We start from the raw sequence: 18344 nt of genomic DNA, 5'->3' as shown, positions 1-18344 counted from the left end.
TAATAATAATAATAATAATCTGCAAGGACTCAAATGAAGATGGATTTGGCTCAGTCAGGAAGGCAAAGGAAGTTTTTTGTGTTTCTCAGACACCCCCTCCTAGGGGTTATCCAGCCTGGAACACTGGAGACATCTTGTGGCGAATAGGAATTACTGAAGGGGACAGCGCTGGAGAAGAGAGCAGTACTGCAACCACGACCGCCTTTCGTTTTTAGGAAATGTTTTTTTTTATCATTATATCTTGGCTTTTCTTCAAACTTTTAGAATTCTGTGTTTATCTTCTGCAAAGAAAAAAAAAAAAATGACTTTGATTTTCTTTCCAAATTGTATTAGTGACCCAGTGTCCCCACTAATACTGAGTTCTCTGTGACCCGGGGGGGCAACCTGTGTTTGCTTGTAATGAGGAGTACAAGGCTGGTGACCTGTTTGCTTCGGGCGTATTACATTGCCGACACGCGTAGATATCCAACGTGACCCCCCCTATAGATTACACCAACAGCTCCCCTTCCCATCATCCACTACATGCCTGTGACATGGAAACGCACATTACACTTACACACAGCAAAGGTTACACCATGTTATTCTTTACTGGAAATAATGGACGCCGCTTGTTTTTATCACCTTTAATGTGATTTACCGGCACAATAAAAATTTACGAGAGGGACCAAATCCCAAGGCCACGTCTTTAAAGTAAAACTCTACTCGCGTTATAAAATGTTTAATGGTGGAAAAGACTCCGCGTGCCATAAAACCTCTTAATTCCTGCTCATAAAATGCAGCATCCTTCTACAAGTCTCTAGCTAGTGTGGCATTAAAAAGCAGATAATAAAATAATATAAAGTATAATAAATACTAAATTATAAAAAATAACAAATAAATTACTTTAAATAGGTATAAAATACAGAGGATCTTAGTCCGCTGGCTTGCGGGTTTCTGTTTTGGCTTATTGCCAGTTGTAACAAAAGATATAAAATATAGTAAGTAATAAAATATTAATATATTCAAAAAAAACTTGCTTCTGACTGGCTTTTGTTAAATGTAACATAAATATATAAATAAATATATAATAATATAATAAAATATATTGCAAAAATTATTTAAAATACTTTAAAATTTGATGTGACGCTTGGCAGCTTTTTGTTTGAGCTGATTGCCAGTCCAAGCAGCAGGGTCCTCTCGATATATTATAATTTAGCTTGCCTAGTGATTTGCCCATTCAAGCCTTTAGTTCTGATTGACTGGGCTATACTGGTGGGACGCCGGAGACCCCTGGTGTGTGGCTGCTAGACATCAGGCATAACGCCTGAGACAGTTGACAGAACACGTGTTTTCCTCGGCCCTTTTTAGCTGGGCGCATCACCCAGCACTTTTCGGTGATGACCTAGCTGTTTTTGGGTGGTTACTGGTCTCAATACAGGGGAGTGGTTAGCCTTTGCAGTGCTGGGTCCCAGGTTCAAATCTCAGCCAGAACTGCATGGAGTTTGCAGGTTCTCCCTATGTTTGTGAGGGATTCCTCCGGGTATTCCAGTTTCCTCCCACATTACAAAAATATGCAGTTAGGTTAATAGGCTTCCCCCCAAAAATTGACCTTAGACTGTGGTAATGCCAAATGACTATCGTAGGGACATTAGATTGTGAGCTCCTTTGGACTCAACAGTGGCCTCTGACATCACCAAAGGGGTTGTACATATCATAAATAAAACCATCACAGACCTTTTCTTTAGGAAAGCATGGTGGATCAGTGGTTAGCACTCCGGTCTTTGAATCTCGGCCAGGATTCTGTCTGCATGGAGTTTGTAGGTTCCCCCCATGTTTGTGTGGGTTTCCTCCGGGTACTCCGGTTTCCTCCCACATTCCAAAAACGTGCACTAAGGTTAATTCGCTTACACTCAAAATTGACCTTGTACTACATTAATGACATATGACTATAGCAGGGACATTAGATTGTGAGCTCCTTTGAGGGACAGTTAGTGACACGACTATGGACTTTGTACAGCGCTGCGTAATATGATGGTGCTATATAAATACTGTGTAATATTAATAATAGGAAAGTCTGCAGTCCGAGATTCTTTTCTTTGACATTTATGACCCCCTTTGGTGATGTCAGAGGCCACTATTGAGTCCAAATGAACTTGGCTTGTGGACTGTGGACCCCAGCAGCCAGTAGGGGGAGCACTGATGTTATAGGGCTGTAGCAGTCTCATGTCTCAACCCCTTTGGTGATGTCAGAGGCCACCGTTGAGGCACCCTGGGCCAGACTGAGGGGTAGAGAAAGTGCCCTAAGCTGCTAAGGGATCGGCGGTGGGCAAACGGCCTTTTTGCCTTAGATTGTTCAGAATCTTGTTCCATCACCACCCCTCGGCCTTTGTCGCCCAACTGGTCCCAATGTATTGATAAAACCTCGGCCAATGGACAAAAGACTCAAACTGGCTTCCATTATTACTGCATTACTCAGCTATAGGTTAAACTTTGCTCCGTCCTCCAGGCGCGAGTGACAAAAGTCCCTAATTAAGACCCATCCCCTCCATTTCGGAGCCGTGTTATGTTTCCATTAGCGTTCTCACATCCCATTGTAGTGGCCAGATGTTCAAAGCACCCTTAGAAGAGCATTACCATACAAGTGCCTCCCTCCAGCATCTCAGCTACTTGAAAGATGAGAGGACACCGGCGGCTCAGCAAACCTAATGGACGGNGCGCTTAAAATGTTCTTCAAAGTTTTTATCTATTGTTGGTGGGCATTGGGTTACTGAAAATGGTAAATATGCAAAAAGATCTAAACAATTCTCATTAACCCTCGGCACACTGCAGTGCAGCCGTATATATTTCTAGCAAAAGGAATTATTGATTGGGATATAATGCAGTGTGAGTCATGTAAGAAATGTAGGAGGGCGCTGTAATCCAGATGCCTAACCCAGGCATTGACATCTAAAACCTACCTGTCCATACCCTATAGTATGTTAGACCCCCGGCTATGAGTCACTAGACTGGAACAGGTATGTACTGTTGTAGAATTCAGCCAGGGCATCTGTGCCCTTGTCTGGCATCAACCTTGGACTCCTCTGCAGCTCCTCTGTTCAGGAATCCTATCCACTGGTCACCCCCTGGTCATGTGACTCCCCGAGAACAGCCCCTTTACCCCAGAGGACCAGAATATTCTGCAGAAGTGCTCCATCTACTGGTGGAGGCGTGAACACCACCTGAGCTGCATCTGCTTCAGCACTCCCTCTGGTGGTGGGTTCTGTTACCTGCTGGTTACATGATCTCTATTTGCCACATGACCTCCCCTTTAAAAAAGTGACTGGCAGTAGGAAGTTGATTGAGTTCTTTTAGGCTTTGGCCCTTAAGGTGCAGGATTCTCCATGACCTCTTGACTTCTCTGCTGGATGCACAGCTCAAAGGTTAAGCTTACCAGACTTCTTAGTATGCCATTATGCTGCCTGTAGGGGGCAATTTTCTCTGAAATTTTTTTCAGCCCGATGGAAGCTATAGATGGGTAGCACCCCCCCTGTATTGTGAGCCAACTTTTCAATAACCACCCAAAAATAGCTGGGTGGTATGCCCAGCTAAAAGGAGCATAAAAATAATGCACAGAATGTGACTTTTCCCAGGCCTGTCCTGTATTTCCTTCTAATTTGATACATCAGCATTTAGTAAATTTGATTTAAATATCAAGGGAGGATTAGGTTTTGGGATTAGGATTGTCACTGGAAGCAATCTTTGAATGACATTGCCAGTGTTCTCCCCAGCCCCTTGTGTGGACGGTGTAATAGGAAATCTGTCACCAACTTTGGTAATTAAAAAAACTGCAAGCCACCATATACTAAATGCCGCTTATGGGTTGACCTGTTTGTCTCTTCATCTGTGAAGTTAACATGCATTTCATTTTCCCTTGTTCAGAGACATTCCCATGCCGCTGGTCAGCTCTGGGGTGGAGCATGGAAATCTTCGGGAGCTGGCCCTAGCACGGATGAAAGATCTCGGTACAGAGGTATGTACAGCATTGACATGGTTATCTTGGGGTCTTTATTGGGAGTCATTACGTAGATGTAGACCTTGTTGATAGTGGTTGCAGTGCTCAACCCAGAAATTTTTTTAAGCCGGGTGGGAAGAAATTGTAGGTGGGTGGTGGCCCCTGTATTGTGACCAAACTCTTTAGTAACCACCCAAAAACAGCCGGGTGGGTGCTAAAAAGTGCTGGGTGGTGCGCCCAACTAAAGGGCCTGGGGAAAACCCTGGGTTGGGTCTGTGGAGGTGGTCCTTGGAGCTGGTTCCTTCAAGTGTGTGGAGATTGTAGAAGAGGAACAAAAATCTTGCCCCCTGTTAAGGCTGCAGTTCTCATGACTCACAGATCTAAGACCAACAAAGCCATGAAGAAGGAGTTCCCACCCCCCGTATATGAGTTGGATGTCATACACTGATATTATAGATTGTGGCTCATGGGAACTTTGCCTTAGGTTCATCTATGTCCCAGAGTGGTAAACCTGAGAGGCTTCCAGCTAGACTAACCCTTTTAGGGGAATGTTAAGTGGTAATGGTCAGGAATAAATAATAGGATTACCAAGAACGATGAAATACCAAGCTGTATTATGCTTTTGAGGCAGCCGAGCTCTTGGTTCTTATCACATTTTTCTCTATTTTCTGGCTGCTGTAATCCTTTTGTTTACAGACCACGGTAGCTCAAACTAAAATATATGCACACAAGTCAGAGTGGTGACATTCCCTACTCCAGCATACTCTGTGTAGTATTTGCATACATTTACATTTGCATTGTGACTGAGGACTAGGAGGGTTACAAAGAGTAATTGTGCCAATTTTGTGTTTCTTTGTACAGTGTCGTGATGTCAGGACGAGAGAAGTGGGAATCCAAGAAATTCATCACAAAGTCCGACCCTATCAGGTGATTGTTCTGCTTTTTCTTATCTGAGAATTGTCACATGGAGGAAAGGAAGATGATATCCAATAAAGCTTTGCAATGATTAAAAAGAAAGTCATCTAAAGCCAAAATGTTTTTCCTGCATTTTAAATGGAAAGGGTTAAAGTCGATGTTAGTATTTTTTTCCCTTTTACTTCCTGTTTTGTAGACCCAACAGGAAGTAAGAGAACATCTCTTACACCACTGTCATAAGGTCATGTGACCCCGCTGGAATACTTACCCTTTATTCTTTTGCTGGTGGCCTATCGGTGATCAGAACAATCAAAGAGAGCAAATTGCAATAACAGGGACACCACCTAATGGTGGTTGTGACCCCATTGAATAAAATGTTGCCTTTAGTTATAATTTAATTGATTGAGATCTGTGATTGCGCACAGTTGCCGTATGCGTATAGTCACCCATCATTGAGCTCTCTCCGGTATTCCGATGATCCATTGATATAGTATATGAGCAATCCCGACAAAAGACCTGCGGTGTCCCCAACCACCAGGAATAATTCCCAGACACATTCATCAGCTCATATACATTCTGCCCTTTCAATTACTTTGTGTGTTATTCAGCACATTAAATACCCAGCAGAGGAGCGAGACTTCGTCATACACATCTCATAAATAAATATCATCGCTGGTTACGTCCGCGCAGCTCTCCGTCAGGGTAGAGCGACCATTCTGATGAAATTGGAAGTCGTTGGCCTGAGTGAGGGAAAAAAGCAATCAGATTTTCTTTAAATCTCATTTGTAATACATACTTAGGAGGCAGCGGGGCCTGCACGGAGGCAGCTAATCAGGCTGGTCACCCGGGAGGGTGCCAGCTGGTGAAATCGGCTGTCGTATGTTGAACAAGCAAAAAAGAGAGAGCGCTTCCTGCTGAACAAGTGCAGCAATATTATTGTAATTTGCCTTGATGTGCATTAATGTGAATGTTGATATGGATGAATGGTGGGGGGGAGGGCACCTCTCCTTAAAGCGGCCTTGTCTTTAGACTTGTATAGTTATATACAATGTACATTAGAAGCTGCAACAAATCAGAACACTGGTTGGAGGATGTCCAGCATTATCTAGCCCCTCCCTCCCCAGCTGGACTGTCTTTGTTGAGCTCTCTTCTTTTATTGGATTTCAGTTATTTCAATCATGGAGGTTCAAAATCACAAGTGGGCGTTACTGAAGGCAGAGTGCATGCAAATACAGCCCATTTAGAGGGGTAGATGGTGGGACTGCCCACTTGGAGGGGTAGATAATTAAAAATCTAAATGTACTGAATAAAGGGCCATGTTCTTCTTCTGTGCAGGTGGAATTGATTCGGAGAGATTATGTGGCCAATGGCGGTTGGGAAACCTTTCTGTCCTACGAGGACCCCGAGCAGGACATTCTCATTGGATTGTTGCGGCTACGAAAGTGCTCCCCAGAATCATTCAGACCAGAGCTGAAGGGAGGGGTTTCCATAGTACGAGAGCTTCACGTCTACGGCAGCGTGGTGCCCGTCAGCAGCCGAGACCCATCCAAATTCCAGCACCAGGTGAGTGGGAGAGATCATTTTGTGTGGGCCCATCATTGAGAATGAAGCTCAGGGATGGGGCAAGTGTCTGGTAGGTGGTGCTTTGGGCTTCTGTTTTAAGGGACAATATAAACCAGACCATTGCTCATGTGTATCTGGGAATGCATGGAGGATGAGGGTTCACCTTGTGGCAATAATTTATTTCTGAGTTCAAACACCAACGCGTTTCGTGGTGTATAATCAAACACTTGTCCCGCTTGATCTTACTTGTCATCAACCCCCCAGATGTCCAATATCTACTTTGCATACCTGAAACTCCACATTCTACTTCTGGCCTTCTGTTAGTTCAGCACCGGCAGTCCTTTTCTGGACTCTCTTTCGTCCCGACTGTTTTTGGGACTCAAAATCGAGTCCTCTCTGCCTCCTTCTTTCATCATTGTGACTATCTTTTTGTTTATAGCTCCTAGGGGTCAGGCTGAACTCACAATACTTCATGGAGTGAGCCTAGTTAAGTCCTTGAATAATGCCCCCTATGGCTGTCACCCAAGGTAAACAAGAAGAGGAACATGACACCAGTGAAAAAAATATGTATTTTTCTTTCTTTTTGGTTTAGAAGACCAGGAAGGTGCTTTCAGGGTAGGACGGTGTGGGGAAAGGTTCTGCTTGAAGCAGCAAAGAACCAGGTTTAGTGTTTTGGAAAACAAAAATCAACCTACATGGATCTAAAGACTTAGAACTTGTGTGAAGAGGCTTGTGAGATAATTCAATATTCATTTGTTCCGTGTTTTTTCATTCTCATTAACTTGTATGGGGGTACGGAATCCAAAATAAAGCCAATAGAGCTCTGTTCATCAACGTCGATCCAAACACTTGCAGACCCCACACTGTTTACTAGAAGCAATTTAGGCCAGGTGAGGTTTATGTTTTGGGTTACTGTGCACTAACTTGGTGGTTTCTGTCTGATCTCAGGGATTTGGGATGCTGCTGATGGAAGAAGCAGAAAGAATCGCTCGGGATGAGCACGGCTCCTGCAAGATTGCAGTCATATCAGGTGAGTTTTATGCCATGTCAGCATTTAATATTGTCTCGCTGTATATTATAGTTCAGTGGTAATCCCTGAAATGTTTTTTACCCCGGGTTTGAAGAAATTAAAGATGGGTGGCAGCCCCCTTGTATTTTAACCCAACTCTTCAGTAATCACCCAAAAACAGCCGGGTGGTTAATGAAAAGTGCCGGGTGGTGCGCCTGGATAAAAGGGTCTGGGGAGAAGTTTGAAAGCGTCCATATTAAACCTAAAATCTAAAAACCTATCAGTCTAGATTTAGGTTTTTCTTTTTTTTAAATTTGCAAACATTTTTATTGACCTTTATATCATATATTTTGAGAATTGAAATCAGTCTTGTAGTTAATGCCTCTGATCTGTGATTTGATAGGCAAGAGGTGTCGGCTCCAAGTGGCCATCACCAATCTAGCCCAGTCAAATGACAGCACAAAGAGCAGATGTGAGGTCTCATGTACACAAGTGCAATAATTGTAGTTTGAAATAATCTTTCTCGATCCTTTCCAATGACAAAAGACTGCACGATGCATAAACAAAGGCTGTACATACAATACCTTTCTGCTCTATAGATAGGGGAGAGGGGGGAACGACGGAGTGGCACCCCGCTGTGCCCTTCCTCCTTCACTTTCATTAAGATCATTCGTCATCCGTGGATCCGCTAGGACAGTTGTCAGAAGGAGGGACAACGAGCGCTGTACACACGCCACATTCTTGTCCGATATCAGTCCTGAGCCGATTATCAGACGAGAATCATCTAATTTGTGTACATAGCCTTGGGGCAGAGCTGAGTTTGGGCTTCATTGCTGGTTGTGGTGTCAGTGTGATGAATATCCAATGTACAGACACACCAGGGTGACTGTGCTGAGCTTCCTAGGAGACCAACAGAATAGAAAGTTTTGGTTATTGCAAAGGTTAGCTAAAATATACAAAGTTAGTTTGCTTCATACAGTGTAGCCAGCCATGAATTCCTTAAGAAATGTTTTAGAAAGTTGGAGCTAGAATGAGAAAAAGCACCTTACTGAAATTTCTAAGGGGATATTTATACAGCCTTGGTTATAAACTTATGGGGTACAGAGTTCCTCCACTGGACTACATGTAGTGTTCTCTATATGAAAAATATATATATGATGATAATGAAAAAAAGATGGTCAGAGACTGCGGACACGCTGCAGGGGACGGTCAGAGACTGCGGACATGCTGCAGGGGACGTCAGACTGCGGACACGCTGCAGGGGACGGTCAGGGACTGCGGACACGCTGCAGGGGATGGTCGGGGACTGGGGACACGCTGCAGGAGACGGTCAGGGACTGCGGACACGCTGCAGGAGACGGTCGGAGACTGCGGACACGCTACAGGAGACAGTCAGGGACTGCGGACACGCTGCAGGAGACGGTCAGGGACTGCGGACACGCTGCAGGAGACGGTCGGAGACTGCGGACACGCTGCAGGAGACGGTCGGAGACTGCGGACACGCTGCAGGAGACGGTCGGAGACTGCGGACACGCTGCAGGAGACGTCAGAGACTGCGTACACGCTGCAGGAGACGTCAGAGACTGCGGCCACGCTGCAGGAGACGGTCAGAGACTGCAGACACACTGTAGGAGACTGCCAGGGACTGCAAATGAAGTGTGGGAGTAGGTCAGGGACTGCAGACATGGAGAACAGTTTTATAATGTTTATCAGGTAAAACAGTTTATGAACAATGCATTGTGTATTCATATCAGTAGATAACAATAATGCTAATATCAGACCCAGCTGTGTTTTGCCTGTTTTTTTTTGTTTTTTTTCGCTTTATTCCAATATAAAAAAACACCCAAATAAGAGAACACAGACCACTATGGCTGCAAGTCATTTTTACAGCTCACTGTACTGCAGCAGACTCTTCCATCCGTCGCTGTTCTCGATGTACCGCCATAATGAATTCTTTGTGTTGGAATTAAAACGCAATAGTGGATCCAATCTCGCTGAGCTTTTTTTCTGCTTCCATGTGCAAAGAGCAAAACCTGGGACACCCACGCTGCCCAAAATCTCCAAACCCAAGCAGGGGGAAGCAGATAACACCAGCCAAGGCCCAGGATGGAGCCTCTGGATTAAAAGTTACAAGTGGTTTATCAGTCATTTGGTGTCTTCATCCCCAGAGAGATGGAGGGGAGAGGCCGATGTTGTGTGCTGACAACAAGTCCAGCCATTCCATTTGTGTGCCCTCAAGTAGAAAATTAACATGGCAGCCAGCCAGGGATTGGCACAAAGGGAGAGAGAAGCCTGCATGTAATAACTTTATGTGAGATTTAGATATGAAGGGTACTTAAGTTTTGGCCCATAACTATAACGGGGGTGTAGCAAAACTTCCAAGTATTTTTGTATTATTATTCAACCCCCCTGGCCAAAAAATCTCTATGCTTTTGCAGAGCCTATGCAGATAGCACATTGTTCTGACACTTCCTTCTGTGTCTGACAGCTGTCCAATCAGCAATACCAATTCTTCTCATTGAGCTGTTCTGAATGGATAGCTGTAGATCTGGCCCACTAGGGGCCGTGTTGTACCAAAGCAGAGGGCCAACCAATTTTATTGGCCGGGGGTGAAGCATTTCCTCAGTCTCCTCTCCCCTTGTAATTTAGACTGTACATTGTAACTTTATTAGGCTGTAGCATGGGCCCATTGCAGACATTTGTGGACACTGGCACCAAGATTCACACGATTGTGTCACCTCTAAGCCAGCTTCAGCAGAATCTTTATGGTTAATATGCCAATAATGCTTTAGCAGATCAGGAATACGGAAGATATTATCTGGAGGCCAACAGATATTTTTTTTTCTGTTCACAGTGCACATAATCACATTGATTAGGATATAATTGGCTCGTAAATTGCATCGTTATTATTTTGATGAATCCCATTGAAATAATTGGTATTGAGCGATAAACATAATCTTCTCATTATCAGTTTTAATGCCTTCAATTATCTATGGAATATTGCAGAACTCTAGGTGTGAATGTGCACCAAGTGTTCCTCTTTGCAATTGCTTCACCCATTTTACCCAGGGCCAATAAAGTTTTGAGCCTGATGCAGATTCACAGAGACTATGGCTGGCAGAAAACCTGTCAACGTTAACAACTCATGACCGGAACTTCCAAAAATTGCCTGGAGCTTTCTTCGAGCAACATACCTCTGGATCCATTTCACAATGCTGTGCTTGGGGTCTAAATAACTGTAGGAAGTCCATCATGTATAGCACCGAATGGCTGGGCCAATGGTGTCCATCAGAAACCTTGTATTGGCCACCTTGGTAGTCCAGTATTCTCCCCCAGTTTTTAGGCTGTCAATGTAAACCATTCGGGTCATGACCTGCACCTCCCAAAAGTGCCTGGTGCCTTTTTTGAGGGACATATCCCTGGATCCTTCTCACAAGGTTTTCCTTGGGGTCTAAAGAACTGTAAGAAGTCCATCATGTAAGACACCAAATGGCTGGGTCAATGGTGCCCAACAGAAACCTGGTATTGGCCACCTCGGTAGTCCACAATTCTCCCCCAGTTTTTAGGCTGTGAAAATGGACCATTCGAGTCATGATCTACACCTCCAAAGTTGCCTGGAGCCTTCAAGGGACATACCCCTGGATCCATTTCACAATGTTGTGCTTGGGGTCTAAAGAACTGTGGGAAGTCCATCATATATAGCTCCAAATGGCTGGGCCAATGGTGCCCATCAGAAACCTGGTATTGGCCACCTTGGTAATCCAGTATTCTCCCCAGTTTTATGCTGGGTGGGATGAAGCTGTAGGCAGGTGGAGGCCCAAATTTTCAGTAACCACCCAAACAGACGGGTTGTTACTGAAAAATGCCAGGTGGTCGCTCAACTAAAAGGGGCTGGAGACAATATTATAGTCATTGGAGGAGCAAGTTGTTCATGTTGTTGCTCAGACGTTATTGGACCTGACTGATCATTTCTTCAATTCTTTATTTGATATTTATTGATTATGGTCAAATAAGAAATGATAAATTGCTCAATCAAATGATAAATTCAGCTCATGTATAACCAGGGATCCTCCATAGGGAAATGGGGAATCTTTAAAAAAAATAAGACAAACGAATAGTCACCAGCATTGCCCCTGGGCTCCCAATATAATTTATTCCGGATCCACCTCCTGATAATGGTGATCCTATGACTGGTAATAATCAAAGGGTATTGGAAAAAGGGGGAAAAGTTGTGATCCACAGTATGCATGAAACAGGGAGATCTTTCCCCTCCAGCTCCTCAGTTATAGCTTCCTCTCCGGCAATGAGAACAGAGCAGCCTATTGGTAACAACTGTCACTATAGTATTCAAAAAGACACCCCAAACCTCATGTGAATATAAACCAGTAATAGAAGGAATAGAGTTATTTACCATAATACAGGTCCTCTTTACCTTTAGTCTAGTTACCTAACAGAGTTCCTCCATTTCCATTGAACTGACTGTGGAACTGATCTCACACTGCTTCTATCACTTGACATTTTCATAGCAAAACAAACATCAACGTGATAATTGTATTTTCATAATGTTGCCGGTAATTTAAACCTGGGAATGAAGTCCGCGGAGGATAAAGGTAACATTTCATTTGTTTGGATGGGGAGGAATAGTTATTTACATGGGGAAATCTCAGAGGAGGAATAAGATTGCCTGAATGTTAATGAACACCTTCGCTAAGTACGTCTAACAGCGGTAATAAAAGCCTAATTCAGTTTTAGAAAAATGGCTGCCCTTTCTGTGAATGAGCCTTGCTGTCGGTGTCCCTAAGAGTTCCTTACATGCAGTGGGTTACAGGCAAAGACGCAGCACAGGTTTCTTGGAATCCAGGTGATTTTAAAGCCGTTGAAGCGCCACTGCAAATCAAAATAGGGACCCTGCCAATGTCTGGTTATATATATTGGCTTTACTAGAGACCTTCCCAGTTTCCATAGCCGAGACAATATGCTTACAGGTCTTAGCATCTCTATGTCGTTGCAACCTATGAAACAGCTTTGTTTGACCAGATTAACCAATGTTAGCTTAGCACACACAGTATATAGCTTTAAATCTGAGTACAGGGGCATACACCATACCCCCTGTCCCCTTTTCCTATGCTCCCAATTTCTGTTGCTATTGCCAGCTAATCCTAGCTGTCAAAATGACAGCCAGGACCTGGTGTTTATTTCAATTTGTGCTGTGTTAGAAGAAACGTATCAACCTGAATTGAGGAACACAATGTGGCAACATTTTTGTTACATTGTATTTACTGTTTCATTCAAATACAGATCAATGGAGCAACTTCAACCCTAATCAGCCCTAATTAATCCACCCCTTCTATTCTTCCCTGCCCTTAGCTATTATTTTTTTTTTCCTTAGCTATTGTTTTTCTGCTGATTTTGTTTTTTTTTATTTATTTTAATCTTTATTATGTTTTAGTCATTTAATTAGTAAATTTTGTGTATTTTGTGTCATGTTGTATTAAAAAGCCAGCTCTATAACATAGTGTGACCAGTCCGGTGTGGAGGAACTCGAGACAATTGGGTTCTTCCAACCTTGTGGTCACAGTTTGGTGAAGACCCTTTTCTGTTCCCCCATGACTGTGCCCCGGGGTACAAAGCCAGCTCCATAAAGACATGGGGTCTCCAGTGTGAAGGAACTCTAGTGTCCTGCACAGAGCCTTGACCTCAACCCTACTGAACTCCTTTTGGATAAACAGGAATGGTGAACTAGGTATTCTTATCCAGCATTGGTACCTAAACTTACAGATAGGTACACATTCCCACAGACACACTCCAAAATCTGGTGGAAAGCCCTCATAGCAGAGTTGAGCATGGTATAGTCATAAAGGCCACAACACTATAATAATGGTCAAAGAAGAGGCAACACCACAATGATTGCCATGGAGAAGGCAACTCCAGGATGAAGGCCGTGATGCAAGGAACTCCATGTGGATGGCCATGGAGGAGGCAACTCCATGTTTAAAGCCATTGGTAAGGGGACAACTCCATATTATTGGCCACGAAGGGAACTGCTCTATATAAATGACAATGGGGAGGGGACAACTTCATAATAATGGCCACAGGGAGGAGGCAACTCTATATAAATGGCCATTGAGGAGGGGACAACTCCAAATAAATGTCCATTGGGAGGGGACAAATCTATATTAGTGGTCACAGAAGAGGCAACTCTATATTGATGGTCATGAAGGAGACAATTGCAAATAGTTGGTCATGGAGGAGGAAACTCCATATCGATGGCTATAAAAGAGGCAATTCCGTGTTGATGACCATGGGGAGGAGGCAACTCGATATTAATGGCCATTGGTGAGGGGACAACTCCATATAAATGGCCATAGGGTGGAGGCAACTCCATATAAATGGCCAATGAAGAGGGGACAACTCCATATAAGTCGCCATTGGGAGGGGAAAACTGCATTTTAATGGCCATGCTGGAGGCAACTCCATATTAATGACCATTTAGGAGGGGACAATGCCACATTAATTGCCACCGGGGAGGGGATAATTCTTTGGTAATGGGCATTGGAGAGAGGACAGGCGCATACTAATGACCATGGTTTTGGAGTGGGATATCTAGCAAACGTATATAGATGTGATAGGTGTCCACAAGGATTTGAACATCTATTGTACTGCAAAGGTTCATGAAATAATATAGGTTCACATGGATACAATATAACAACTGATGTCAATACACCACTCTAACGTATTGTCAGTGATATCCTTTATATAGAAGAACTCCCACTCAGGACCCCTTTCTTAGGGGTTTCTCCTTTCTCAATTTTCCTAACTTTATATAGACCAGACAACCAATTACAAAAGAAATTTGAAATTTCAAAGTGGCATGCTTTGGCCATGGTAAGCTTCACAATAATTAAAGTCTTGCCATACACGATCCCAGGATGCTCAGCTCTAGATCTCTGCAGTATCATCTCTCCAGGTACTATTCTTAGACAGGTGCATCCTCACCCACCAAAATACTTTCAGAAAATACATACACCACATTTCAATAATCTCCACCTAGTGATTTCCCAGAAAATAACATAACTCTCCTCTATTTGCCATATTTACCTTCTTTGAGGCTTCTGTAGATGCTCAAGCAACTAAAAAATAAATTATTGGAGAACAGTGTACAATACTAAAGCCTTGGCTAACCTTCCTGCAAAGGACCATAAAAACCTTCCCATATTGTTGAACCTTAGGCCACCCAACCATCGTTTGCCCATTAAACTTACGCATTTCAGAGTGGTGTTCTTTTTTTATTTTAGTTAAGTCAGTTAATAAAACAAAACAGACATGGGATGGGGGTTTGTTTGCGCTGTTTTCAGAATAATTGTCCCATCTGTATATTTACCGGTGACGCTGGAGGATTTAATTACTCTGAACTTTGTTACGTACTTTACGCACGCTTCATATTTTTAGAAAAGGACAAACACATCCTTGCGAGATGAAAAACAGACTAAACAAAGAACTAAAGACAATATAAGGTAATTTAACATAATAATAATACTTTGTGCACTCACCTTGGGTCCTCTGGAATGCAGACGAATGTGGAGCGGCAGTATTGTTGGAGCACAAGGTATAATTACACGGCAGAACAGCGATGTTATCTGCACCTTCAGGCTCATACGGTTAAACGCGTCAGCACTTAAAAAATCATGTCTTCAAGCTTTTAAATTAAATTATACTGCGGACTGTATATTGTGTTGGATGGAACCTTCGTGGTGGCGGTAGACCAACAATAAAAAAAATTAAAGTATATGGTCAGGTTAACTTCCAGAGTGTTTGGAGTTGGTTCTAGGGATTTTTGTACAATTAAATGTAGAATTATCCAGTCTGCTCTTTGCTTTTTTGTCTTTCCCCCCCTAATCCTCATCAGCCTATTCCTTCCTCATCCACAGTTTGTCATTGTTCAAAATCAACATTGGGGGACTGTTCCTGCTTAATGTGGGTCAGCAGGTCTGCTTACAGCCTTCCAAGGAGTCACGTAAATAAATGGGACAACCCTGGAGAGCAGTTTGAAGAGTGTAACAGAATGTTGTCACCCTCTAACCAGGAAGTGGCTCTGGCAGACTCAGAATGGGAGTGCAGAGCCTCCTGGAATACCCATGTCCTGCATCCCAGGAGGCTTCTGGGTTCTTCTGCTCATGCCCGTGATTAGACATGCGCAGAAGGGGCTTTTTCTTACATTTTTTCCCATTTACAGTAGGCTACGTCACCCAATCTCACACTTGCGCAGTGTGAAATCGGGTGAAGTAGCCATAAGAAGAAGGAACACGAGGATGGTGGCACCAGGCACATCCAGCGTACTGGGACAAAGGAGGTTTCCGCTACGGCATGGTATTCAATCAAGGAAAGCTCCTAGCAGTGCCGTGTACAATAATACTTCATAGAGACTGTTGGGGTAAATCAAAAGCTGCCAAGTGGCAGAGCCAGAAGAAGTCTGGGCTTAAGATACCAATGCATACATTGCACTGCTGGAGGGGAGAACCCTAGAAGGTAAGTCTGCCAGAATCCATGCACATTGTGGTAGCATTATTGCCAAAACAACCCTAAACGTTTAGTTCCACTGTAAGGTCTTGTGTCTCTGGGCAAATGCTGTCTTTCTGTTGCATTCTACTTGCATTGAAGATCAGTTTGCGATTTTTTGAGGTCATTCATGGACAGCTAAAGTTGACCTCATTCTTTTACACTTGACCTCTTTTTAACCTCTCTGGCATTATGATTATTTTAGTATTTTTAAATGTCAAAGCGGTATATTTGACATTTTAAAAAACATCCTATTTTAAATTTCCCGCCGGTCCCGTCCCCAAGTGCACATTGCATGCCTGCCCTGCATCTGCATCCCCTGGGGTGTGAGGCCAAGGGGACCCAGATGCTGGCCAGGCATCACCAATGGGATATACCAGGCAGGCATCCCCGTCCCGAGTGTGGCTCGGGGTTACCACTTTTTGTAATGAAAAGTAACTGTGGGCCACACTCGGGATTACCGCCAGCGAGGTTAAGCTGTTTTTGTATTCCAATGTACTTCCATAGGTAGAGAAGCAGTTCTCGTGTGAACAGAAGTCTGTTGATACAAGTCCTGATTTGCAGGATCAGACTGAATCAGTTACAGAAGGAGACATTTGAACCCTAAAGTAAGCAAATATTCTGACGGTTTTAAGGCTTAAGCGAATAGGCTTGGTTTCCTAATGTTTACATTTTGCATTCAAACAATGCACTGCTTAAATGCATGCATTAGCAGGGGATGTTTTCAACATTCTCTGCCTACAACATAAATGGATCTTAGAAGGATGGCCACTGAGTCAACAAATACCATGTCGAACCGTGCACATTGCTATCTATTGCACTAACATAAGTTTTGCTCCTGGAGACTTCAGTCATGCGAAGCCCACAGCAAATAACTTGGTTCTGGCCAACATTTGTAGATATTACAAAGCCAAAATGAAGGCATAACCCCCCATCGCTTCCCAATTTTAGTTGAGCAGAACATTGGAGAAAACCCTCATGGAAGGGACAAAGACACAAAGTTCTATTGAAGATTAGCACTGGAGTCAGTTCACCCAAATTATTACAAGATGCCCCTTTTCTGACTCTGGCAGTTCATCTTGACAAAGCATGGGTTAATATTTTTTTACGTTCCCACAAGAACTAGCAATACATGAACACTCAGTGTGACATCGAAAGAATGTAAACCTTTAGCAATTTACTGTCCGGTGATAAGTATACACAGCGGCGGGGTGTTAATGGCAGCTTTGCCTGTGTTGATTAGTTCCTAATAAGTCAAGTCACACTGGATGGCTTTAACATGGCAGCAGAGACCATGGAGAGGCATGGCAGCAGAGCCGAAGCTTGAGGGAAGCATGCAGCCACTAATGGAAGCCGTTAATGTTTGTTGTCGGCGGCTCTGATGGAAGCATTTACTACCTACTCTTATTGGCACGGTGCGGAGATCCCAGCAGGTACGACACACATTCCTTCTACTCCGGCTTCGGCAGGGAAATGTTCAAACTACACAAACTGCTCGATTACCCAGCATCTGACCCATTTACCCTCGTGTCTCCAATTTCTCTCTGTTGATTTTTCGAAGACATTTGTTTTAAATGATCTGCAAGCAAAGAATGGCTCTGTGGTTTATAATGAAAAGGATCTTCTATGTTTCCAGAAAAAGAGAAGTTAAACCTATTGTAACATTTTCCTTAGTGGAAGAGTCTAGAAGCATCTGTAATGGGCTTCCTCAACCTTTTTAACATGGTGGAACCCTTGAATTAACTTTTAGGTCTTGGGGGGGCCCTGGCTAAATTTACTGTATCCACCACTCACAGTATATTGCCCTGGCGGTCAGTGGGAGAAATGTCACCCTTACAGATATCCAAAAAGACCATTGGTGTCAGGAAACTGATTCAGATTGCTCATGGAAGCCCTAGCCACCTCCCGATTTCTACAGTAGGAAACGCTGATCTAAAAGACAAGTGGAAAGGGAGAAAAGGGTGGAGACTATATATCACTTTGTGATGGAGGGGGTCCTCAGAATATCTTCCGGCATTCTCTTCTTGCTTATTTATACAAGAGGATTTGACCTGTAAAGCTTGGAGGTAAAGCTGAATACAAAGTACACTACTTCCTCTGCAGATCCACTTTAAGACGAGTGGAGGTTATACTTGCAAAGAGGTGCCAAACACGTTGAAATGAAATTAAATAAAACACCAATTGTTAGCCAGATCTTCTTGGTCTCACCCACCTCACAAGTGCTTGTTTGGTTGAATGAACATAAATTCCCACAGGCACACTCCAATATCTTATGGAAAGCCCTTAAAGAAGAATGGAGGATGTTATAGCTTTACAGAGGTGAAAAATCAT

General features: G+C 43.4%; 1 protein-coding gene across 1 annotated transcript in view; it reads left to right on the top strand.

Moving 5' to 3' along the window:
• Positions 1-18344, top strand: part of ELP3 (elongator acetyltransferase complex subunit 3) — a gene marked incomplete in the record, with an annotated part of 54561 nt that overhangs the window by 33840 nt on the left and 2377 nt on the right. The window contains 4 exon segments of the mRNA XM_072407222.1: positions 3898-3988; positions 4832-4897; positions 6221-6448; positions 7397-7478. Coding sequence (XP_072263323.1) covers positions 3898-3988; positions 4832-4897; positions 6221-6448; positions 7397-7478 — 467 coding nt within the window.

Source organism: Pyxicephalus adspersus, chromosome 4 (assembly GCF_032062135.1).
Source record: "Pyxicephalus adspersus chromosome 4, UCB_Pads_2.0, whole genome shotgun sequence".
NCBI lineage: Eukaryota > Metazoa > Chordata > Amphibia > Anura > Pyxicephalidae > Pyxicephalus > Pyxicephalus adspersus.
The sequence above is the reverse complement of the archived record's forward strand: the minus strand, read 5'-3'. Positions and strand labels throughout refer to the sequence as shown.